Source organism: Rhinatrema bivittatum, chromosome 6 (genome assembly GCF_901001135.1).
Source record: "Rhinatrema bivittatum chromosome 6, aRhiBiv1.1, whole genome shotgun sequence".
NCBI classification, from domain to species: Eukaryota; Metazoa; Chordata; class Amphibia; order Gymnophiona; family Rhinatrematidae; genus Rhinatrema; species Rhinatrema bivittatum.
Genome location: NC_042620.1, coordinates 36,645,935 through 36,670,961, shown reverse-complemented (window position 1 = coordinate 36,670,961; position 25,027 = coordinate 36,645,935). Strand labels below are relative to the sequence as shown.

The 25,027-nt window shown below is 46.1% G+C and overlaps 1 protein-coding gene across 9 annotated transcripts in view; it reads left to right on the top strand.

The window, feature by feature from the left end:
• ZNF148 (zinc finger protein 148) overlaps positions 1 to 25,027 on the top strand; it is a 278,252-nt gene that overhangs the window by 166,515 nt on the left and 86,710 nt on the right. For 8 of the 9 annotated variants that reach the window (XM_029605277.1, XM_029605273.1, XM_029605270.1 and 5 more), the window contains one exon: positions 4,954 to 5,037. The exons of the other annotated variant lie outside the window; for it this stretch is intronic. In XM_029605277.1, the coding sequence (XP_029461137.1) occupies positions 4,954 to 5,037 (84 nt within the window). The remainder of the gene's footprint in view (positions 1 to 4,953; positions 5,038 to 25,027) is intronic. 9 annotated transcript variants of the gene reach the window in all.

The window sequence follows — 25,027 nt, the reverse complement described above, 5'->3', positions numbered from 1 at the left end:
GGATTAGTTTGGGAAGCTCTGAGCTAAAATGAACCACAGTTGTTTGGTGGTCATGTGACATATAGAACTCTGAAAGATTTTATTAGCTTTCCTAGAAACCTTTCCAGCTTACAAGTGGGGTTTCCTATGTGTCATTGGACCTTCGGCTTTTTGGTTCTTTGATTTGTTGAAGGAGGTGAACACTTTGTCAGACCATTGATGGTTTAAGATTTTAACAGGCTCTTCAGTTTTCCTGCCTCATTGCCATTCCAAAGAGTTCTTTCATTTGGATTTTTCTTGTTTTCATCTTTTTAGTCTCAATAGTGAAATTTTTGGCAAGTTTAAAGTCATCCATCTTGTTCATCACTGCCACCTCAGCTTGATATAAAATTGCAGCTTTGACTTCACTAACCCCTGTTCAGTACATTGCAACTTTGGTTGCAGTTTTTCCTATCTCAGCATGTCCGTTTCCATTGAAAAATTACTTACTTTGATTTTGCATCAATGATTTTTCAAACAGTGGCCAAAAAGGTCAGTGGCTTTGATGTGATCAAAGTTCTTGCAGAAAATGTTCTCATGGATTATCACAAGTAGTGCTGTATGTTTGAATGAAGGCCATCATATCTCAGCATGTGGCTTCTCTGTGAAGATGTTTCCATGAATATTTTGGACCTAGTCAGAGAGGCTCAAATCTTATTTAACTGACGAGAGTAGATTCAGCTTGAAACTAACTTCAAAAAAGGCTTATGGAGCCAGCGACAGTGGCATTGGTGACCAAGCCTCATTGACATGTTCCTTGAGGTTTTTTTTCAATGACTCTGTCCAAGAATAGCCCCTGAGTACATACATCATATCTTATAAACCCCTATAAAATATATATAACCCATAAAACTTATACATAACTTTATATCATAAAGCAGATATACCATATTCACTATCCAAAAAAAAGCCCGGACACCACACTCACATTCACTTCACAAGCCAAAAACATTTGAAACTAGTTTCTTCAAAAAATCCCTAAAAGTAAAAGTACCACCTTCAAAAAATCAAAAACACTGCCTCTAATAAATTACCAATATAGATGACTATCGATATAACTTGTCCCATGAGCAATGTCTGTCCTCCAATCAAACTTGAAAGCTTCACCCATCTATCTTCAGAAGTAACTTTAAATCTCATCTTTCCTTTGATGTACCTTCAAAACTTGTCCTGTCTGTCCTCAGATGTAACTTTAAATCTTTTTCCAAATGAATCTGTGCAAGAGACAATAAAAATAAAAAACATCCATAAAGGATACAAAAGAAAAAAACAAACATACATATTAAAACTTCACCTACCGCAAAAATCATTTCACAAAATATATGTGCAACCCACATCACAACGCACCAACAAACATTCCAATGAGACAACAGACCATACAAACACCTCCACGTCTTTTAAACCTTACCATAAAATTTTAAACCAACCAATCAAATCACTTCCAACTTGCTGCAACCCTCCACATGTTGAGAGAAATACCCAGTATAAACCCTAATTAGGAAAAAAATCGGAAGAAAAATCAACACAATTTAAATACAAAAACCAAAAAATTTAAGGCAGAAAAAATCACAGAAACACCCTGTCTCTACTTTCAAATTTAAACCTTTAGGAACCACAGAATCCAAGTGATAAATAAACTTCTGTTTAACCCTTAATAGCTGGCGAGCTAGATTCCCCTCACGAGAATGCAACTTCAATTGCAATAAGGCAAAAATACGCAAATCTTGTGCAGAATGTCCTAATGCAAGCCAGTGCTGAACAACAGGTGCCCCAATGCGAGGATTGTTCAAATTACTATGATGTTCAATAATCCGTGTTTTGAAAGGATGACTGGTCCGTCCCACATATATTAGTTTACATGGACATATCACCAAATAAACCATGTTCCTTGACTGACATGTAGACAAATAATGTAACGAATATTTATGAAAAGTAGTAGGATGTATAAACTCTGCCAAAGACAACTCCGGCACAGACACTGCAGGAACCACACGGCTGATGACCATCCGCCATCCCACAGTCCATACTGGCTGGGGTGGGTAAAAATGAAGAAACAAATTCATCCCTTAAATTTCTGGCTCATCTGCATGCAAAAAGTGGAGGCTTAAAAAAAAAAGATCCCAAACTCTTATCATAATGACCAATGAGATTTAATTAACTTCACCACATTACAGGTTAATGAAGTATGTGGAAGAGCACAAACAAACCTGATCTGAAGGAAACTGCAGGTTTCTTTTTCAATAACCAATCTTGGTCACATTGTTTGAGTGGTGCGTGTCTTTTTTTTAACCAAGTCTGTTATACCCCCCCCCCAAAAAAAAAAAATTAAAGCTGTGAAATGCAGGAGGATATTAGGAAAGGAGGCGGCATTGTGGCTTATTTTCGAAAGGGGTGATGACTTTTTCCATATACAGACCTCCAAATCAGGTTAAATAGTTAGCTGGAAATGTAATCAAAGATGTATATGACTGCAGTGAAAGTAGAAGTGTGGGGCCTTTTAATTTTTTAGATGTAGACTGGAGTTTCCCATCTGCAGAAAGTTAGCGTTTAGAGATCATGGAGTTCCTTAGACAACACCCTCGGGGGGGGGGGGGGGGGGGGGGAACCAGTATTTTTCCTGGTAGTTCCACTGATCAATAGGCAGTTTGGATTATTATATTTATTTATTTATTTATTTAGTTAACAGTTTTTTTATACCGACCTTCATAGTAGATAACCATATCGGATCGGTTTACAAATAACAGAGGGTATAACTGAAGGAACAATTCAGGTAAACAATAGATAGGAATAAGTCAAGTTACAATCAACGGGAATCGAGAACTTGGAAGCTTAAACAAGCTGGAAAGAAGATAAAAGTAGGTAATAAATATAAAAGATACGATAGTGAGTACGGGTTAAAGCTTGAAGGTGCTTTAACCTGGCGGTGTCAGAGTCCATATATAAGAGCAAAGACAGAGAATGGATCTCAGGTCAAGATCTTGCACTGCAAAAGTGCTCATTTCAAGATGGGGAAATACCCTTAAAGAGACATGGGCACAGGAGGGATGGTCTTTGTGAAGTAAAAGAACAGTGGACTAAACCAAGAGGAGCCATTGTCAGGACAGTAGACCTTTGCTAGGAAAGTCAATCAAAGTTAAAAAGAAAGAGAGACCCATATGGTTTTTGAAACAGGTGGCTGTAGAGTTAAAGGCAAAAAGATTATCTTTCAAAATATTCGATGGTCTGTAAAACCTGAAGCAAGCAGGAAACAGTCAAAGCAATAAAGGCACAAGGAGAGTTAAAAAAAAAAATAAAAAAATAGCTAAGGTAAAGTGATGATTTTTTTTCCAAATATGAAAGTGAAAGGACAAAGTATAAAGGAGAGAATTGTAAGTATGAGTGATGAAAAGGAATTTGTGGAGGGTGACTGTGAAAAAGCAGAAAAATTAAATTATTTTGTTCAGTGTTCACCAAAGAAGATATTGAAGGGAGGACTACTGATAGCTGGCAGGGGTCATATGGTTTGGGATAGATGTTACTAATTTTCAGAAGAAAAGGTTTGCATGGAACTAGCAAAACAAGGTGGTCAAGTAGGATTATATCCTAGGAGCTCAGAGGTTCTTGCTGATGATTCTAGTCAGTCACTCTTGGGAGACAGGCGTGGTTCCAGAAGAGGACAGATGTTATTTCTTTTCATAATAGTGGAACTAAGATGGTGGCAGCTATAGGCAAGTTGGTTTAAATCAGTGCTAAATTCATGGAGGTGCTACTAAAAGGAAGAATAATAGAGTACTTTTAAATCCAGCTGATTGCAGGATGAAAGGCATACTATTTTATCGGTGGACGATCTGATCAATTTCTTTGATGGAGTGGCCAAAATATTAAATTGAGGCAAACAATTGGATGTTGTTAAAGCTTTTGGGCACTATTGTGATGGAATAGACAAAATGAGCAATATAAAATATGGGGACAGTTAAGATGAAATGCAAAAGTGTAGTCATGTATTTGGGTGCAGAAATTCAGAGGAGCAGGGTGAGATATAAGGATTTCATTTTTTGCTTTTTAATTACTGCAAACTGACTACCTGGGATATATTGAACCAAATGCCCATCCTTCAAATAAACAATGAAATTATACTTTTTTTGATGGATAATGCCTGTGATATATCCCTTAATAGTGGCGATTATATGGCACCCTGCCCAAGGCACCTTACAGCACGTATACAGTATAAAATAAATAGTATATAAATCAGTGAGATATGAATGTGAAGTATCAAATGAAGTTAAATGGAAACCATTGCAGTACAGCCTTTGTCCTAACCCTGGCAGAGAATATTTAGGGGTTGCTTCATACCCAAGACATAACCCCCTCAAGAATAGTGGAGGGCAGGAACATCTGATTCTTCTCATCCAGACCCATCTGATCTGCTCATTACCATCAATCAATTAATATAGGGTTTCTCAGCCCAGTCCTCGGGACACACCTAGCCAGTCAGGTTTTCACAGTATCCACAATGAATATGCATGAGAGAGATTTCCATACAATGAATGCAGTATATGCAAATCTGTCATGCAGATTAATTGTGAAGATCTTCAAAACCTGAGTGGCTAGGTGTGTCCTGAGGACTGTGTTGAGAACCCCCCTGGATTAATATATTTTCCCAGAAAACTTCAGCAGTTTCTTTCATTAAAATGTTAGATGTAATAATGTGGAGCTGTGGTGGAGAGTCATTTTGTATTTAAAATCACTTATACTCCTCATCCTCCTAAGTTCGGGGCGGGTAACATAAAAAAATAAAGATTTGTTTTAACATTAAAAAAAAAAAAAAGGGGGGGGGCATTTCAGAATTGTTTGACATTGGTTTACTGCAGACAACTATTTTAGTCTTTAAAATTAGTAAACAGAAACACCAAAATATAGTTATTAACTTTTGGATATGCAATTATATTGTTGAAGGTGAGAAACCATTTCAGTGCAGTCAGTGCGACATGCGTTTCATACAGAAGTACCTCCTACAGAGACACGAGAAGATTCACACTGGTGAGTACAGTATCTTCAGCGCCTTTTTAAATGTGAGTGAAGTAATTGTTTATCAAATAGGCAGAATTTCCGAATGGACAATCGTGCAACTATTGCTCTTACCACTTATAACGGATTTCTGTGGGATTCTGCGGGCAACCTGGGGGCAGTTGTGGACATCAATACCACATAAAACCACAAGTGTTGCTTGGGCACTCCAGGAGAAGAGGGGGTGCCAGCATGGCCATTTGGCTAGGGCCTACAATGTTCAAGGGGCCTACTTTTGTTGAGCAAAATTAAAAAAAAACAAAAAAAAACCCCTAAATATATCTATTTCTAACATGTATAAAAAAGCATTTCAATTGTAATTGAAGAATTTGGTAAAAAAAAAAAGCTCGTAAAGCCTTCTTAAATAAATAAAAATTTGGGAAATGTAGAAAACGATTTCTCTTATTAAATATCACATCAGAACCTTACATAGGGGCCTACTTTTCATAGCTGGCACGGGCCTAATTCCTGCTCTCTCTGGCCCTGTGCTTGGGTGCATGCAGCTCGCCCATAGGAATCTGCAGCTTTTTAGCAGTCTACACTCTACGTGCAGCACTTTACTATTTGGTTATCGTATGGTCTGCAAAGTTGTTGGAAGTTCATCTAACTTTGTTTTACAGTATATTGTACTAGCTCGTCTTTTCTCTTTTAGGTAACTGCTGTGTATAGTGGCTCTGACGCTTATTAAAGAGTCTGGGAGGTCAGGGATGTATTTAGCATTTTCCTTAAAACAGAGACAAACCTTGAGATATCTTGACTAAAAATAGGCTGTTGGAAATCAAATCTTTTTTTGCGTATAACATCAGTATATTAAGAGATTTTATTTATTTATTTATTTGCAGTTTTTATATACCGACATTTGTTTAGTTAACCTCACATCGGTTCACAGATAACAGAAACATTGCAGCTGTGCAAACTAGAACAAGCATATGTAACAGTGCTTTACAATAAACATTTACAATAATCAATAAACTTTACAATAAACTTGTTAACGAAAATATGCAACGAAAATATGCTTTACAATAAACATTTACAATAATCAAACTTTACAATAAACTTGTTAACAAAAATATGCTTTACAATAAACATTTACAATGATCAGTAAACTTTACAATAAACTTAACGAAAATATGCAACGAAAATGTTTTACAATAAACATTTACAATAATCAATAAACATTACAATAAACTAACGAAAATATGCAACAGTGCTTTACAATAAACTTGTTTAACCAGGGGGGGGAGGAGGAGGGGTAACAGTGGAAACAATGGAAGGGAAAAATCAAATAGCGGTACATAGCAAATTCTCGCTGAACTTATGTCTGTAAATAAATAGAATGAGTTTTATTTACTCTTATAGTGTGCAATATATTATATTTGGGGTTGGTATGGGAAACTAGACAGAAATTTAATGGCCAAAATGCCTGAAACCAAAGATTAATTTGTCCTTCAACATTTTGCAATTTCCTATATAATGCTTTTAGAATACAAGATAAAGATGGGATTAGTATGGGAGAAAAACAAGACAATGAAGGCCAGCACTTTAAGAACAGACATAATTATTTTGTCATTCTTAAAATGTGCACATTTTAAATACTGTGAGCAGGTATGGGCTTTTGACATTTTGGTGCATGGCATATTGATTCCTACATAAATATTTAGCAGCTGTTTCATTTTGTACTAGATGACAGTTTTTCAGTTTCTTCTGCAGAAAATCAGTGATCAGAAGTATATGCTACTTTATGGGAAAGCTACTGACTTCATTGTAGTGAGAGAGAAAAAAATCTGCATAGCAAATTATAGAAAGAGAATGCTCCCTTAACTAAATCAAAGGTGTGGAAATTTCTGGGCCATATACCAGTCAGGTTTTCAGGATATCTGTAATGAATATGCATGAGAGACATTTGCATACAGTTAAAGCTTTATGCTAGGATATCTCTCTTCTGCATATTTATTAGGGATATCCTGAAAACCTGATTTGTGTGCAGCCCTTGAGAACTGGAAGTTCCCTACTCCTGTCCTAAACAAGTGCTTTCATTCTCATCCTGTGTGCTGCTATGCAGAGTTAATTGAAATTTAAATATAAAATGTATTTCAAGCCACAGTACTTTATCCAAGCTAAAAAAGTTTTTCCTTTTCTCTCAAGATTTAATTTACAGGAGATGCAAATGGTACCTGTTAGGTCAATGTATAAAATGCGCTAGGTTTAGTGCACTGCTTTCTGGTTTAGCGAATATTTTTGTGTACTATAATTAATTCCTATGTAATAAGGGTTATAGTGCAAAAAAGTGCACAAAATGGACAATAAAGAACTGAGCTTATTGTAGTGCCCTTTGCACGCTAATGAGCTGCAAATGGAATAACTTCCTGTGTCTCAAAATTAGCAAACCTTTTAGTACTGAAACTGTATTTCACCGTAGAAGTTTTTTTTTAATAGTTTTTATTCTGTAGCACATTAGAACTAACGTGTAGCACACACGAACCACATATGTGTACATAAAACATTAGAAGTAAACAACATAATGGGATATGACTAAAACATCCGCTTTATTTATTTATTTATTTATGTGCTTTTTTTATACCGAAATTTAGCTAAAAGCCTTCATTCCGGTTTACAGATATAACAACTTAATACATTATGTAACAAGTGAAAAAGAATATGGTTTAACAAAGAACATATTGTGTGGCATTTAACAACTTAGCTATCAGTAACATTAACAATTAAGGTATTAATTGATAAAATCCTAGGAAATGGTGTTTAAATCATATGTGAATCGGCGATATGGGTATATGAGCACTGGTTTTATAAAGCTTATGGGAAAAATCATGTCCGTGTTCTGTAGACTAACTGATTTCATAACATTGTTTTGGTATTGTTCTCTCATAACCGAGGGCGGTTAGGCAATATTTAGGTGATATATGGCTAGCCGATACCATTTTTAAAAGTTTGAGTGTAGATCCAGGTTTTGAGCTCTTTTTTGAACGTTTTGATGTTGTTTTGTGAGCTCAAGTAATCGGGGAGTGAATTCCATAATTTTGGTCCAGCAATTGAAATAGCTCTGTTTCGTGTGTTTGATAGTTTGGCTAGTTGAAGTGGTGGAATTACTAGTTGTATTTTGCTTGCGGTTCTTGTCGTGCGCCGTGATCTGTGTATCTGTATGATGTTGTTGAGGGCGGTGTTATCTGTCTTTTTATTGCATTGTGTAGGATTGTCAAGATTTTAAATTTAATTCTTTTCTCAATCGGTAGCCAATGTAGACTGTTGAGGACTGGGGTGATGTGGTCTGATCTTTTTTTGCCGGTTAGGACTCTAGCTGCTGCGTTCTGTAGCAATTGTAGAGGTTTTAAGGTCGTCTTTGGGAGTCCTATTAACAGAGAGTTGCAGTAGTCGAGGCTAGTGAGAATGAGTGATTGTAGTACTGTTCTGAAATCTTGGTGGTAAAGTATCGGTTTTAGGTGTTTAAGTATTTGAAGTTTTACATATATGACAGTGAACATAGTCTGCAACACAGGTTCAATTTGCAGATATTTGAAAGCCTTGAGCAAAGCCAGGAATATAAACTTTTTCTGCCCATCCTTGGTTTCACAGAGTGATGATAAATCTCCTAAGAGCAATATCTCCCCTTTGCGAGGGAGTATTACTCCAGTACATTTCCATAATTCCTGAGTCACATCATCCCAAAATGGCAGAATTTGTTTACAACAAAGCAGATAATGTAGCAACGTACCATTTTCCCCATTGCATTTATAACATAGAGATGATGTATTTCGTTTTATGTGAAAGTGTTTTAACATTGTCTGTTCTGTCGATGATACTGGCAGATGGGGTGCTGGAGACCGATGTCAATTTCCTCCGGGCCTAGGACACCAGCTTCATCGTCTTCATCGTCTTCAACCTCTGCACTGAGGGGAAAACCAGGACAAGCATCAAAGGAAGCCTAAAAAGCATTGGCACTGATCCCTGTTGATGCACAATATCAGGCATGAGGATGCACCAACTTTTGCCATGATGCCCCCGAAGTGACCCCGTCACAAGGAGAGCCCATCCTCTATTGGTGCCAGAGGTCTGTGACGGTCTCCACAGTTCCTGGTGCCAGTCACTGATCCCCCTCGCAGATCCGAAGAAGATCTGGCCACCCTTCCTTCCTCCCAGTCAGTGTTGGCATCGGCAATGTTTGAGGAGGAGCTGGTGTGGCGAGTCCAGCTGGCGGTGGAGTGGGCGCTGCAGGGCTTCGGTCCTGTGGTACCAACAGCACCAGAACTGGTGCCGCCCGTTCTCATACCAGTTCTGGAGAAGCTCAACATGCTCATCGGTGCGTTACCGACCCAGCTGGCGCCGGTTCCTAGGACAGCATCAGTGCCCAGCGGGGCTCCGAGGCCTCCCTCTACCAATATGGCGGTAATTCCGAGAAGGAGGAAGCTCCACGAGGCTGGCAGAGATGCTGAGGCCTGTAGCCCCCTGACTAATTCTACCGGTGCCTGCACCTCTGGACTAAGCTCGAGCACCTAGGGCCCCATCCCCTGTAGCATACAGTGAGGATTAGGGTCCCAAAACCCCTGGTGGGATGATCTGACCGAGTCCTCATCTGAGGACTTTGATGGTCTCCAGTCAGACCCTTCTCCCCCAGTGAATGAAGGAAGCCCCCACCTGAGAACTTGACCTTTGCAGGGTTTGTGAGGGTGATTGAAAAGGCCATCCCATTTCAACTTTTGACAGAGGAGGATGCGAGGCACAAAATGCTTGAGATCCTCCAGTTCGTGGAGCCTTCTAAGAAGATTGTGGTGGTCCCAGTATATGAGTTCCTTAAAGAGTTGCTGCTGAGGATATGGGAACACCCCCTCACAGTGCCTCCCATTAACAAGAAGGTGGACAGGGTCTACTTCATCCAGAAGGCTGTCTGATTTGATAAGCATCAGCTGCCTTACCAGTCGGTGGTGGTCAAGGGCCAAGCGCTCTCGGACCCATTGCTCTCGGACCCATTGCTTGACGCCCCCGAGGAAAGAGCACAGAGCGATAGATGCTCTTCAGAGGAAGGTGTTCCAAGGTGCCATGCTTATTGCTTACATTGCTGAACTACCAGCTCTACAAGAGCCAGTACTCGTGTGAATCTGGAAGCATGTGCAAATGGTAGCTGAGCAGCTGCCTCAACAGCAGCAAGACACCCTCAAGTCGCTGGTGCACAAGGGTCTGGAGTGTGGAAAATACAAGGTCCATTGACCTATGCTGTTTTTGAAATGGCATCGAGAGTCTCTGCAATGGGAATCGGTGCCTGAAGAATGGGCTGGCTGCAAGCCTCTGATCTCTAACTTGAAGGTACAGGAACGACTAGCTGACTGTGGCAGAGAATATCTTCGGAGATAGGGTGAGGGATGCTGAGGCCCAATTTCGGGACCACCATAAGATTCTCCAACAACTCTCCGCCAGTACTCCGGACCAGTCCTCCTTATCCAGGAGGCCCATCGAAATCGGGGTCAAGGAAGACTTTCTTTCACCAGAAGATGTTTCTAACAGCCTTAATAGATATACTAGTCATCTCCCTCCTTCATACCTAATCTCTTTCTCTCTGCCCTTGCCCTATCTCCTCTCCTTCACTCCCCTCTGCTAGTATCAGGCTCCTGGCACCAGTTTTCCTCTCCCCGTCTAAGTTCTCTCACACCCTAGAACTCTGCTTGCCCCCCCCCTACCTCTCCCCCTACCCCTTCCCTTCCACCTATCTGCAGTGCGTCCAACCCCACCAACATAAGACAGGCCATTGAAACACTTCATTCATAATGATACACCCAATACCAACACTCAGACACCACAACCCCCCACGTAATGCACCCCACCTTACCCACCCCCACTATCAGGCCAGATCTTTATTACCGATCATGCTAAATCCTCTTACCCAACTCCTGGGCCTTGTAACCTTCACACTCATTCTAGTTAACTCACAATCTCTAACCAAAAAAACCCCTATTCTCAATGACTCGACGAAAAACCCGACATTTGTGCCATAACTAAGACCTGGCTTAAGGATACTGACCAAGTTCTACTAAACCAACTCCCCAACCACACCTATGATATCTTCTCAATTCCCAGACTCAAGAAAAGATGCGGTGGGTATACTACTCGCCGCAAAAAAAGATCTCAAGCTGATACCGCACTCAGTCAACCTCCCCCCCCCCCCCAAATTTGAAATCGGCCTATTCAAATCTCCTAATTTGCAAATATGCTTAATCTACACTCCACCAGGTATACTAGACAGGGACCCTTCTCCTCTCATCGAACTCATAGCTTCTAATATATCACTTGACACTCCAGCCATTATCCTTGGAGACTTTAATCTGCATGTAGATGCCCTCCCTCTATCACACACTTGCGAAATACTCTTGGCCTCTCTCAATGCCATGGGATTCAAATAGATCATAACTAACCCCACTCACAAAGCAGGCCGCTCCCTTGACTTAATCTTTACAAATTCCTTACTCCTTCCTGACCCCCCCCCCCCCCCTACACCCCCATCCCTTGGTCAGATCACTTCCTCATACGCATTACCTGCTCCATAAAAAACACTGTACCCAGATCAAGCGCAAAAACAACCATACACTTTAGAAAACCCTGTACCAGAGATGATCTAATAGATGCTGTCTCAGACCAGCTTAAAAAACTTGACTTAACCAATACCGCTCTATTATCCTGGAACCTCCTCACCAGCAACATCGCCAACAAGATCTGCCCTTTAAGAACAAAAGAAACAAACCCCGCATGATACTAAAAAAAACTTTGGTACACCCCAGAGTTAAAAACTTTGAAACACAATCTGAGAACTCAAGAAAAGAAATGGCGCAAGGAATCTTCGCCCACCCAATTAGCAAAGTACAAATCCCTCCTACACTCCTACCGCGAACAAATTCTTAAAACCAAATGAGACTTCTATGCGCAAAGAATCCACGACCTACAATTTAATCCCAGAGCCCTCTTCACATTTGTATCTGATCTTACTAAAACATCGACAATTCTCATCACAAGTGAAGAACCCAAAATAAAATGCGAAGAACTTGCACAATACTTCGATAAAATATCCAAACTCACAATACGATTTCCTACTACCACATCTCCTATCAAAGCCCCTACTAAAACCCACAAAGCCAACCTACACAACTTTGAGACCACTGCCTCCACAGAAATAGAAGCAATTCTCAAGAAAATGAGACCATCCACACATCCATCAGATACTATTCCCACCAAATCCCTCCTATCAATCCCCAACATAATAGCCCAACCCATACTAATATCATTAACAGTTAGGTATGTATTTCTGGAACCAGAGCAATTAGAAAAATTCTTGATATCAAAAGAAGTAATAACTTAAATTCTGTTGAGCACACAGGTGATTTGAATTATCCCTACCACTTTCTAGTTGTGTCTAATTTAGATGATATGTAAAGTTGCTCCGTTAATTACTTAAAATTTTGATCTCTCAGATTTCATGGTAAAATGAGGTTATAGCATAACAAAGAAAGGTGTGGTAATATATTGTTTAAATTTATTCGTATGTAATTCGATATGCTAATCCTTATGGTAAGGAATGAAATCCTTATTTGTATTATTCTGAAAATTAATAAAGAGAAAAAAAATATCATTAACAGTTCCATCACCCTTGGAACTGTGCCTACTCCCCTCAAACAAGCTTTGTCAAACCGATACTTAAAAAGCCCAAACTTGACACAGCTGAGCTGGCTACCGCCCTATATCCAACCTATCCTTCATAGCAAAAGTTCTTGAAAAAATTGTTAACCGTCAGCTAACAGATTACCTAGAACAACACCACGTCCTCTTCACGTCTCAACATGGCTTTCGCAAACATCGTAGTACGGAGACATTGCTGACCTCTCTTACCGATTACCTTCTCAAAGGCCTAAAAAAAGGGCAATCATACAACCTAGCCATACTCGATATGTCCTCAGCCTTCGATAACGTTAGCCACAACATTCTAATCGAATGGCTATCTGAAATAGGCATCTCTGGAATCCCACTGCTCTGGTTCAAATCCTTCCTAAGCAACAGAAAATACAAAGTCAAAATAGGTACCAGTGAATGCAAGACAATTAACATAACTCGTGGTGTGCCTCAAGGTTCCTCTCTTTCCTCTACACTCTTTAACATATACCTACTGCCCCTCTGCCACCTCCTCTCAGAGCTCGCTCTCCCGCACTTCATTTATGCAGATGATTTGCAAATAATTATTCCCATCAATGACTCTCTACCTAAAGCCCTTAAGACCTGGGACACCACCCTCGCTGCCATCAAAAATCTCCTTACCAATCTCCATTTAGCCCTAAACACTAATAAAACAGAACTCATGATCATTGCACCTCAACACATTACTATCAATCCCACCCCCCCAACACTCTCCCATCCACCTTCAATTTCTCTCAACATTTACGTGACCTAGTCGTCACCCTTGACACCCATCTCAATCTAAAAAAATTCCTCAACACCATTCTAAAAGATTGTTATTTTAAGCTCCACACCCTAAAAAAACTAAAATTCTACTGCATCTCAATGACTTCTGCTCAGTACTGCAATCCATCATTCTCTCCAAAATTGACTACTCCAACAGTATCCTCCTAGGCCTCCCCAAAAACACGATAGCCCCCCTCCAAATGCTCCAAAATGCCGCCGCGATCATCCTGACCGGTACACGCAAAAAAGAGCATATCACCCCCATTCTCAAACAATTTCACTGGCTCCCGAAATCCGCTAGAATTAAGTACAAGGCACTCTCCCTCATTCACAAAGCCCTTCATAACCCTAACATGCATTGGTTTAGCGACTCCTTATAATTCCGCTCCACCACTAGATCACAATACCAGGCAACATTACAAACTCCCTCACCTAAACTCACCTACCTTACATCTACTAAAGAACGTTCTCTATCTGTCGCTGGACCCATACTATGGAACACCATACCTCCCGATCTGAGACAACTCTGCCCTGAAAAATTCAAACAAAAACTCAAAACATGGCTGTTCACGCAGGCCTACAGTAGCAACACCTAACCCCCCTCCCTTCCCCCTTGTTAACCCCCTCCTTCCTACTCTCCCCCCCTTGCCCCTAGAGCTGTTTGCTAATGCCTTTTAAGCCCTCCTACCCCTTCCGCTCCCCCCGTCCTACTCTCCAGCTACACCTTTCCTATCTGCCTTTCACTTGCCCCCCTGCCCAACCTCTCGCCTCTATTCTCCCCCTCCCCCCACCCTTCCTTCCCCCTTGACCCTGCAACTCTTCCCTCTCCTACCTCTCCCTTCATAATTTGTAATTGGCTGCAGTGCCCATCCTCTACATCCTCTCCGTCCTCTCTTTCTTCTCCTTCCTCTGCAACTCTCCATTCTCCCCTTCCTCTCTGTTATGCTCAGGCTTATGAACCCTTGGGCCAACAGGAGGATGGTATACCTTAGCGGAAGATTGGTAGGCTCTCCCGTCGGGAGGCGAGGCAGGAACAGAAGATGTGACCAGCTGACCCTCGGCACTGTAGGCAGGAGCGACTGAAGGTGGACCAAGAGTCGTGACGTCGAGGAACGGAGGTGTGTCTTCACCGCTGGAGGTCCGCGTTCCCCCCAGGAGGAGCCCGTAGGGACCCGGACCGCTGGGACTTAGATGGACCTTTCAGAGGTCGAGGAACAGACGTACGGTGCAAGAGCTGACTGGAGCTTCACCCCTGGAAGCTCGCGGTCCCCCCGGGAGGAGACCGAAGGGATCTGGGCCGCTGGGACTTAGGTGGGCCCTTGGAGACGATGGTCAGAAGAGGTCCAGGGTCGAGTGCCAGAGGGTCGTCGCTTACCAGTCCGAGGTCTCACACCAGAGAATCACCGCTTGCCGATCCGAAGTCAATACCAGGAATCACCGCTAGCCGATCCAAAGTCAATATCAGGAATCAAGACTGAACTGGAACAAGGAGTCAAGACGCTGGAACTCACCAAAGCAAGCAGACTCAAACAACACTCACAGGAGACGTTGCCAAGTAGAGGAATGAGCAGAGGAAGCCTCCTTTTATACTTCCTCTGCTCTGGCTCATAAGGAACAGCTGTAGGGGATTAAAGGGATCAGGTTTTAATTCTAATGAGGAGGCGCGGCCTCGCACTTAAGGATGACGGTGACCATCTTGGATTTCCTCCGCGGAGGAAAGACTGCAGGAATGGCGCGCGGGCAGAACAGGGACGGCTCTCCACCCGGCGGTCAGGCCGGGGGCCCGTGCTGGGACAACGGGCACCTGGTCAGGGGTTTCCCCCAAAGCTGCCGCGGCGGGTTGTCACCGCGAACGAGGTAGGGGACCGCGGTCGTGGCCTCCCACGGCCGTGGAACAGAACAGTACCCCCCTCTTTAGGGCGCCTCCCTGGAGGCCTGGGTTTAGCCGGGTGGTCTCTGTGGAACTGGTCCAATAGACTCCGGTCCAGGATGTTAGCCAATGGCTCCCAGGAGTTTTCTTTGGGGCCGAAGCCCTCCCATGCCAACAGATATTCTCACTTCTTGCGATGTTTTCTCACATCTAGGACCTCCCAGACCTAATAGGTGAGGTCATCTTCAGAGGCGACAGGTTGGGGAGTTGGAGGCGTGCTGTAGGGCCACAACAATACCAGAGGCTTCAGGAGGGAGACGTGGAATATATCTTGTATTTTAAGAGACGGAGGGAGGCGAAGCTGATATGAGACTGTACCCACCTGCCGGATGATGGGGAACAGCCCGATGAATCGCGGAGCCAGTCGCAATGATGGCAGCTTCAAGCGGATAAATTGCGTACTTAACCAAACCTTTTGGCCTGGTCGAAGAGGCGGGTATGGTCTTCTGCGCTGGTCAGCATACCTTTTAGCTGCCTGGCTGGCCTTGATCAGGGCGCGTTGCGTGGATATCCATAGACTGTGCAGCTCTTCAGCAGAGAGCTGAGCTACTGGAGACGCTACTGTGGTGGGGACAGGCAGTGGCGGTCATGGCTGTCTCCCATATCTGAAACGGGGATGATCCCGTAGCCGCGGAGATATGGGAATTTAGCGCGAATTCGGCCCATGGTAACAGGCTAGCCCAGTCATCTTGTTTTTCGTTGACGTATAGGTGGAGTAATTGTTTCAACATCTGGTTTGTTCTTTCTGCGAGGCCATTGGTCTGAGGATGGTAACCGGACGTATAGTCTAAAGTGACGTCGAACTTCAGGCAAAGGGCCCTCCAGAACTTGGCAGTGAATTAAGAACATAAGAACATAACATAAGAAAATGCCATACTGGGTTAGACCAAGGGTCCATCAAGCCCAGCATCCTGTTTCCAACAGTGGCCAATCCAGGCCAAAAGAACCTGGCAAGGGAGACCATGTAGCCTGAAGACATGTTGGACAGACAGCTGAGCCAACTGTGAAGCGGACGGCAACCCTGGCAACGGCACAAAGTGCGCCATTTTACTAAAGCGGTCGACGACCACCCAAATTACCGTGTTGCCGCTGGATAGTGGCAGGTCTACCATGAAGTCGGTCGCCACATGAGTCCATGGTTCAGAAGGCTCAGATAGCGGCTGAAGTAGGCCTGGGGTTGAACCTAAGATTCTTTTGTGGCGGGCGCAGGACTGACAAGATTCCACGTACACCTGGACATCCTTGTTGACCTTTGGCCAACAGTAATAGCGGCGCAGGGTCTGTAGTGTCCGGGATTGCCCTGGGTGACCGGAACAGCGGGAGTCGTGGGCCCATGCCAAGACTTGTTTCCGCAAGCCAGGCAGAGCCAAAGTCTTCCCAGGGGGAATGATCGTGGTAGCAGACAAGAGGATACGGGATGGCTCGATGATGTATCGTGGTTCCTCAGAACCTTCCGTTGATTCAAATACCCGTGATAGGGCATCGGCCTTGGCATTCTTCTCTGCCGGTCTGTAGCGGAGCACAAAATTAAACCGGGTAAAAAACAGAGCCCAACGTGCTTGCTGTGGGTTGAGCCGTTGTGCCCGGTGCAGGTATTCGAGATTCTTGTGGTCCGTGTAGACTATGAATTGATGCTGTGTCCCCTCCAGCCAGGGGCGCGCCATTCTTCGAGGGTGACCTTGATCGCTAACAGCTCCTTATCGCCTATGGCGTAATTTCTCTCCGCCAGGGAGAACTGGCGCGAGAGGAAGGCACACGGACGAAGTTTGTGATTATCAGACGTCTGACTCAAGACGGCGCCTATGCCTTCCGATGAGGCATCTACTTCAATGATGAACGGCCGTTGCGGATCCGGATGCCGAAGGCACGGTTGTTGCAGGAATGCCTCCTTGAGGCGATGAAAGGCGGTCTCCGCTCCCGGAGGCCACTTCTTGGGATCCGCGCCTTTCCAGGTCGGGGCCGTCATCAGGGCCACTATGGACGCATAGTGTGGAATGAACGATCAATAATAATTTGCGAACCCCAAGAATTGTTGAAGTGCCTTCAGTCCGGATGGCTGGGGCTATTGCCGAATAGCTTTCAGCTTCTGAGGGTCCATACGGAAACCTTCGCTGGAGATGATGTATCCCAGGAAGGGAAGGGACTCCTTCTCAAAGAGGCACTTTTCTAATTTTGCGTATAACTGGTGTTCTCGGAGATGTTGCAATACCTGGATGACGTATTGACGGTACGCGGTCAGAAAATCCGAGAATACAAAAATGTCATCCAGATACACCACTACGCACTTGTACAGGAGATCACGGAATATCTCATTCATGGTGTTCTGGAACACCGCGGGAGAGTTGGAGCCCGAACAGCATCACTAAATACTCATAGTGGCCGTCTCGGGTATTGAAGGCCATCTTCCACTCATCACCTTCTTTAATTCGGATGAGGTTATAGGCCCCTCGGAGGTCTAATTTGGAAAAGATCCTCGCACCTTGTAGCCGGTCAAAGAGCTCCGAGATGAAGGGTAAGGGGTAACGATCCTTGACCGTAATAGCATTTAAGCCCTGGTAGTCAAGACTCCCATCCTTCTTCGTGACAAAGAAGAAGCCAGCCCCGACCGGGGATCTAGACTTCCGAATGAAGTCCCTCTCCAGGGTCTCCTTGATATACTCGCTCATAGCCTGCGTCTCTGCAGGCGAGAGGGCATAGGTGCGACCCCGAGGAGGTTCAGTGCCATGAAGGAGCTGGATGGCACAATCGAACGTTCGATGAGGTGGAAGTATCTCCGCCCTTTGCTTCGAGAAGACGTCTGCTTATGCGGCATATGGGGCTGGCAGGCCTGGAAGGCTGGTGGAAGCTATGGGACAGGATCCTGGAACCACAGAGTGGAGGCAGTTGCCATGGCAGCTTGGCCCCCAACGAGCCAGCTGCAAGGTCTTCCAATCGAACTGGGGCTCGTGCTCCTGGAGCCAAGGGAGACCTAGGACGATCAGATGGATGGAGTACTCCAGGACATAGAACGACATCTGTTCTTGATGCAGGACCCCAGCCCGCAGCTGGACGGGGATCGTGGTGTGTGCCACCTGTTCTGGAAGAGGCTTCCCTTGGATCGAGCAGATGACCATAGGCACAGGGAGACGAACTTGTGGAATCTTTAGGTGTTCTACCAGGCCTTTCATTATAAAATTGCCGCCGGTGCCGGACTCCACTAGAGCTAGCATGTGGAACTCCCCATCTGTCGAGGATAACGCCACTGGCAACGTTAGTGGAGGTGCGGGTGTAGTACGGCCCAGGAAGAGACCTCCTTCAGGTCCTAGGCCCGAGAGTTTTCCGGTCGTGCTGGGCAAGTGGCTATTCGATGGCCTGCCACGCCGCAATAAAAGCAAAGTCCTTCCTTCGTGCGCCGCCGACGCTCTTGAGGAGACACTCTCCCACAACCCAACTCCATGGGCGCCTCGGAGGGTGCCCAAAGGGCTTCAGATGCAGTCTTGGAAGGAGGTGAGGGCCTTCTCGCTGCCCTGACTACCGGAAGGCGAAACCTCATCAGACGATCCATTCGATTGGCCAATTCTATCATGCCATTGAGGTCGTCTGGGAGTTCCTTCGCTGCTAGCTCGTTCTGAAGGCGCGAGGCTAGCCCTTCCAAGAAGATTCTGTGCAGGCAATCTTCTCTCCAATTCAGCTCTGCGGCCAGGGTGCGGAATTCCGTCACATACTCGGCCACTGTCCGAGTACCCTGTCGCAATCGGAGCAATTCTGAGACCGCAGTGGGCTTCCGGACGGGTTCATCAAAAATCTGCCGGAAGGCAGACAGAAACTGACTCAAGTTTTCTAAGACAGGGTCCCTTCTCTCCCACAGATGAGAGGCCCAGATCAGAGGCTTCCCGTCGAGCAGGGACATAATGTAGCTGGTTTTGACCAGGTCGCTAGGAAACTGCGCAGGCAGCAAGGAAAAATGGACCTGGCACTGGCTGAGGAATCTTGGACACAACTTCGCATCTCCGGCGTATCGAGAGGGCGCCGGGAGTTGAGTGGGCGTTACTTGCCCCAGGTCGCCCCTGGAGGCCTGGACGGTGTGTGGCTGAGTAAGGCGACCTCCTTGAGCCCCAGGTGGAGACGGCAGCGTAGGGTTCGTGGGCCCTAATGCTTCGAGGCGTTGTCAGGCCCTGTACCGCAGAGACCAGGGCATCGAGGGTCTGTTGCTGGATCCTTCAAGTGCTGGGCCATTCCAGGAATGACCTGGCGGGCAGATACCTCCGCCGGGTCCATGGACTTGGCAATCTGTTATGCTCAGGCTTGTGAACCCTTGGGCCGACAGGAGGATGGTATACCTTAGCGGAAGATCCGTAGGCTCTCTCGTCGGGAGACTAGGCAGGAACAGAAGATGTGACCAGTTGACCCTCTGCACTGTAGGCAGGAGCGACTGAAGGTGGACCAAGAGTCGTGACGTCAGGGAACGGAGTTGTGTCTTCACCACTGGAGGAGGAGCCCGTAGGGACACGGACTGCTGGGACTTAGGTGGACCTTTGAGAGGTCGAGGAACAGACGTACGGTGCAAGGGCTGACTGGAGCTTCACCCCTGGAAGCCCGCGGTCCCCCCGGGAGGAGACCGTAGGGACCTGGGCTGCTGGGACTTAGGTGGGCCCTTGGAGACGATGGTCAGAAGAGGTCCAGGGTTGAGTGCCAGAGGGTTGTTGCTTACCAGTCTGAGATCACACACCAGAGAATCACCACTAGCCAATCCGAAATCAATACCAGGAACCAAGATGGAACTGGAACAAGGAGTCAAGACGCTGGAACTCACCGAAGCAAGCAGACTCAAACTACACTCACAGGAAACGTTGCCAAGTCGAGGAATGAGCAGAGGAAGCCTCCTTTTATACTTCCTCTGCTCTGGCTCATAAGGAACAGCTGTAGGGGATTAACGGGATCAGGTCCCTTTAATTCTAATGAGGAAGCGCAGCCTCGCACCTAAGGATGGCGGCGGCCATCTTGGATTTCCTCCTTGGAGGAAAGACTGCAGGAACGGCGCGGGGGCAGAGCAGGGACGGCTCTCCACCCGGCGGTCAGGCCGGGGGCCCGCGCCGGGGCAACGGGCACCTGGTCAGGGGTTTCCCGCGAAGCTGCCGCAGCGGGTCGTCACTGCGGACGAGGTAGGGGACCATGGTCGTGGCCTCCCACGGCCGCGGAACACAACACTCTCCTTCCTCTGTGACACTCTTGCATTAATTTTATACCATTACAACCCTGTAAATTGCCTCAGCGCCTGTAAATAGTTCCAGCGCCTCCTTTGGTATAACTCTTTCCTTCAACTACTTCCCCCTTCTTCGGCCTCTTCCATTCCCCTCCTTATCCTTTCCATCATATTGACCTCTGATGTATCTGATTTGCGTGATTGTTACTGCTCACCTATCATATCACTCCCCAATTTGCTGCTTGCTTGTTATAGTTTTTCCCCGTTATAGCTTTAATACCTCCCCCCCCCCCCCCCCCCTGTTGTAATTATGTTTATTGTAAAGCTCTGTTTCCCTGCATTACTCTTTCTCTGGAAACAGATGTGATGTTCCCAACGAATGTCGGTCTATAAAAATGTCAAATAAATAAATAAACAAACCTCATTGTGCTGACACTAGATGCACTGCACATCGGTGTGATGCTTGCCGAAGGAGCACACAAAAGAGCCTTCATGCATACTTCATGAAACTTAACTTTTTGAAGTTGCTTAATGGGTTTTTTTCCTTCTTTTTTCCTATGTCTTGTTGATCTAGGACTCTAAGTCTAATCCAAATTTTGTTTTTTCTTTTCTATTTGTTATCATATAATATGGCTTGTGCATTTGCTATTACTTTATGCCTTGGTATGGGTAAATATAAACCTAGTTTTTCACCTTGGCCTTGTTCTGTCCAGCCTAGGTTTCTTCAATCTATTCCTATTCAGGGAGGTTTCCTTCAGACCCCCTTTTTCAGCCCCTGTTTTACCCATATCTTTAAAATGTGCCCTACTTAATGCCCATTCCATGAAGAATAGGTATCCTTTACTAATGGACTTAATCTCATTTCATGGCTTAGATATCCTGTTTATCACTGAAACTTGGCTTCAGAACGAGAATATGGCCTGTCTGCAGCAGGCCTGTCCCACATACCGTACTTTGCATTTTTATTTAAAAAAAAAAAAAATCGTGTTACTTAAAAAGGAGGTGGTTTGGCAATTATCTTTCATTAGTCACTTCTGTTGAAAGCCCTTTCTATCTCTTCCACTTAATTAGTGAAGGGCTTTTTCTTCAATTCAATAAAACCTTAAATTTTAATTGTTTGCTCTCCTCTGATTAATAACTCTGGCTTAATCGAGTTAATTCTCTATTAATGACTGGTTTTTTTTTTTGTTTGTTTTTTTAAAAAGCTCTCATCTTTTAGTGTTAAGTATTGAACTTACATGCCAACAAACCTAATAAACTCCTGGCATCAAAACTCCTTGCTGCTATGACTGATATGTCACTAAGTCAATGGATGGAGCAACCAATCCATAAAGCTGGTTGTATCATTGACTTAATATTTTCTTTGGAATCTATTAAGGTCCCTAAAGATGCTATCCATGTAATTCCTTTAGCTTGGTCTGTTCATTTTCTGATTCTGTTGTTACGCTTGGGCTCCGGTCAGGAGGCGTGAACACCATCCAGCAGGGTGGCTCCAGGTGGAGAGAGACAGGAAGCTAGAAACAGTGTCTGGTTCCAGGCTGGGTCAAGGCAGGCAGCAATAAGCAGTGTCTAGTTCAGGCTGGGTCAGAGCAGGCGACAAGGAGCAGAGTCTAAGTTCAGGCTGGGTCAGGGCAGGCGGCAATGAGCAGAGTCTAAGTTCAGGCTGGGTCAGGGCAGGCGGCAATGAGCAGAGTCTAAGTTCAGGCTGGGTCAGGGCACAGTAAGCAGGGCAAGGCAGGTCAGAAGGCCCGTAGGCCACACACACACACAGAAGGCCCGTAGGCCACACACCATAAGCGGGGCAAGGCAGGTCAGAAGGCCCGTAGGCCACACACACACAGAAGGCCCGTAGGCCACACACCATAAGCGGGGCAAGGCAGGTCAGAAGGCCCGTAGGCTCCACACACACAGACAGAAGGCCCGCAGGCCACACACCATAAGCAGAGCAGGGCAGGTCAGAAGGCCCGTAGGCCACACACACACAGAAGGCCCGTAGGCCACACACCATAAGCGGGGCAAGGCAGGTCAGAAGGCCCGTAGGCTCCACACACACAGACAGAAGGCCCGTAGGCCACACACCATAAGCAGAGCAGGGCAGGTCAGAAGGCCCGTAGGCCACACACACATAGAAGGCCCGTAGGCCACACACCGTAAGCAGAGCAAGCAGGTCAGAAGGCCTGTAGGCCAGGTGAGAACAACGAGGAAGGAGGCCCGAAGGCCGCGCAAGGCAAGGCAAGGAAAGGCCCGAAGGCCGCGCAAGGCTAGAGCAGGGAGCCCAGGTGAGCTCGATGCCGAAGCCCCGAGGCAACTGTCAGGCAGGGTTATAAGGACACACCCAGAGCACAGAGTGGACAGATAAGATGGACTGGGCCTGTCCGGAAAGCCAGCACTAGAGGGACCCCTGGTGGTGAGGCGGTTGCACTGCAGCCAAAACTGTAACAGTACCCCCTCCTCAAGGCCTCCCCCTCCTCCTGGGTCCCATCCTAGCAGGGGGTACTCAAAGATGAGATCTGGCCCCTCCAAGGGCAACAACAGCTGGAGCCATTCAACAGGCTCAGATGGCTGAGTTAGAAAGTCTGTTAGTGGTACCGGTTTGAGCTCCTCCGGGGGTGGCAGCAGGACCGGTTTAGCAGGCTCTTCTCGGGGTAGTGCAGCAGGTTCGGGCCCCTCTCGGGATGAAACAGCAGGCTGGAACACCTCTCCGGGCGTTGTAGCAGGATCGGACCCCTCTCGGGGCGATGCAGCAGGCTTGGCCCCCTCTAGGGGCGATGCAGCAGGCTTGGCCCCCTCTAGGGGCGATGTAGCAGGCTTGGCCCCCTCTAGGGGCGATGTAGCAGGCTTGGCCCCCTCTAGGGGCGATGCAGCAGGCTTGGCCCCCTCTTGGGGCGATGTAGCAGGCTTGGCCCCCTCTTGGGGCGATGCAGCAGGCTTGGCCCCCTCTTGAGGTGATGCAGCAGGCTTGGCCCCCTCTTGAGGTGATGCAGCAGGCTTGGCCCCCTCCTGGGGCGATGTAGCAGGCTTGGCCCCCTCCTGGGGTGATGCAGCAGGCTTGGCCCCCCCCTGGGGTGATGAAACAGGCTCAGATGGCAGAGCAGCAAGGTTTGAAGCAGTGCACATAGAAGACTCAAGTAGCACTGCTGTGGGCTTGATACCTCGAGCCACACTCTGAGGCTCCTTATTTTGTTTCTGGAGGAGCAGTTTAGAGAAGGCACAGGCAGTTCTAGGACGTCTAGGGAATGTGCTCGTTAGTGTCTCAACAGCTGTGGGCAGCAGAGTCCTGCTAGAGTTAATCAACTCTCTCCGTTTGAGAGAAACCTGTTCCTGAGGCTCTAGCACTGGTGTCACAGAAGCCTTCTTGGCCAGGTAAGTCCTGGGTTTTTCTATCCACAAACTGCCAGCAAAAATGTCTGTTTTAGTTGAGCCAGAAACAGAATACTAGTTAGGAGAGCTGATAGCTTTTTTTAATGGCACAGCTGGTCCTAGAGCAGAACACCGGGGGCAGGGTTTGCCTGGTGGTAACAAACACGGAAGACAGGAGCATTTCCACCACCCTGGTTTAGGAGCCAGACAGTTCAAACATTCCTGATAGACAGAGACATTTTTCTTGTTGCAATTATTGCATGACCAGTGTTCCTGACCAACAAGTTCACAGGCTAGACAGTTCTGATAGCTTGGATAATTCAAAGTTTGACAGGAATTGCAGGTATAAAACTTTAAAGAAGGAGGCATCTTGAATTAGTGAAAAAGTTGACTCACCGGCAGGACACAGACCATCTCTTCCCCTGGAAATTTGATGGCTTCGGCATACTGTTACGCTTGGGCTCCGGTCAGGAGGCGTGAACACCACCCAGCAGGGTGGCTCCAGGTGGAGAGAGACAGGAAGCTAGAAACAGTGTCTGGTTCCAGGCTGGGTCAAGGCAGGCAGCAATAAGCAGTGTCTAGTTCAGGCTGGGTCAGAGCAGGCGACAAGGAGCAGAGTCTAAGTTCAGGCTGGGTCAGGGCAGGCGGCAATGAGCAGAGTCTAAGTTCAGGCTGGGTCAGGGCACAGTAAGCAGGGCAAGGCAGGTCAGAAGGCCCGTAGGCCACACACACACAGAAGGCCCGTAGGCCACACACCATAAGCGGGGCAAGGCAGGTCAGAAGGCCCGTAGGCCACACACACACAGAAGGCCCGTAGGCCACACACCATAAGCGGGGCAAGGCAGGTCAGAAGGCCCGTAGGCTCCACACACACAGACAGAAGGCCCGCAGGCCACACACCATAAGCAGAGCAGGGCAGGTCAGAAGGCCCGTAGGCCACACACACACAGAAGGCCCGTAGGCCACACACCATAAGCGGGGCAAGGCAGGTCAGAAGGCCCGTAGGCTCCACACACACAGACAGAAGGCCCGTAGGCCACACA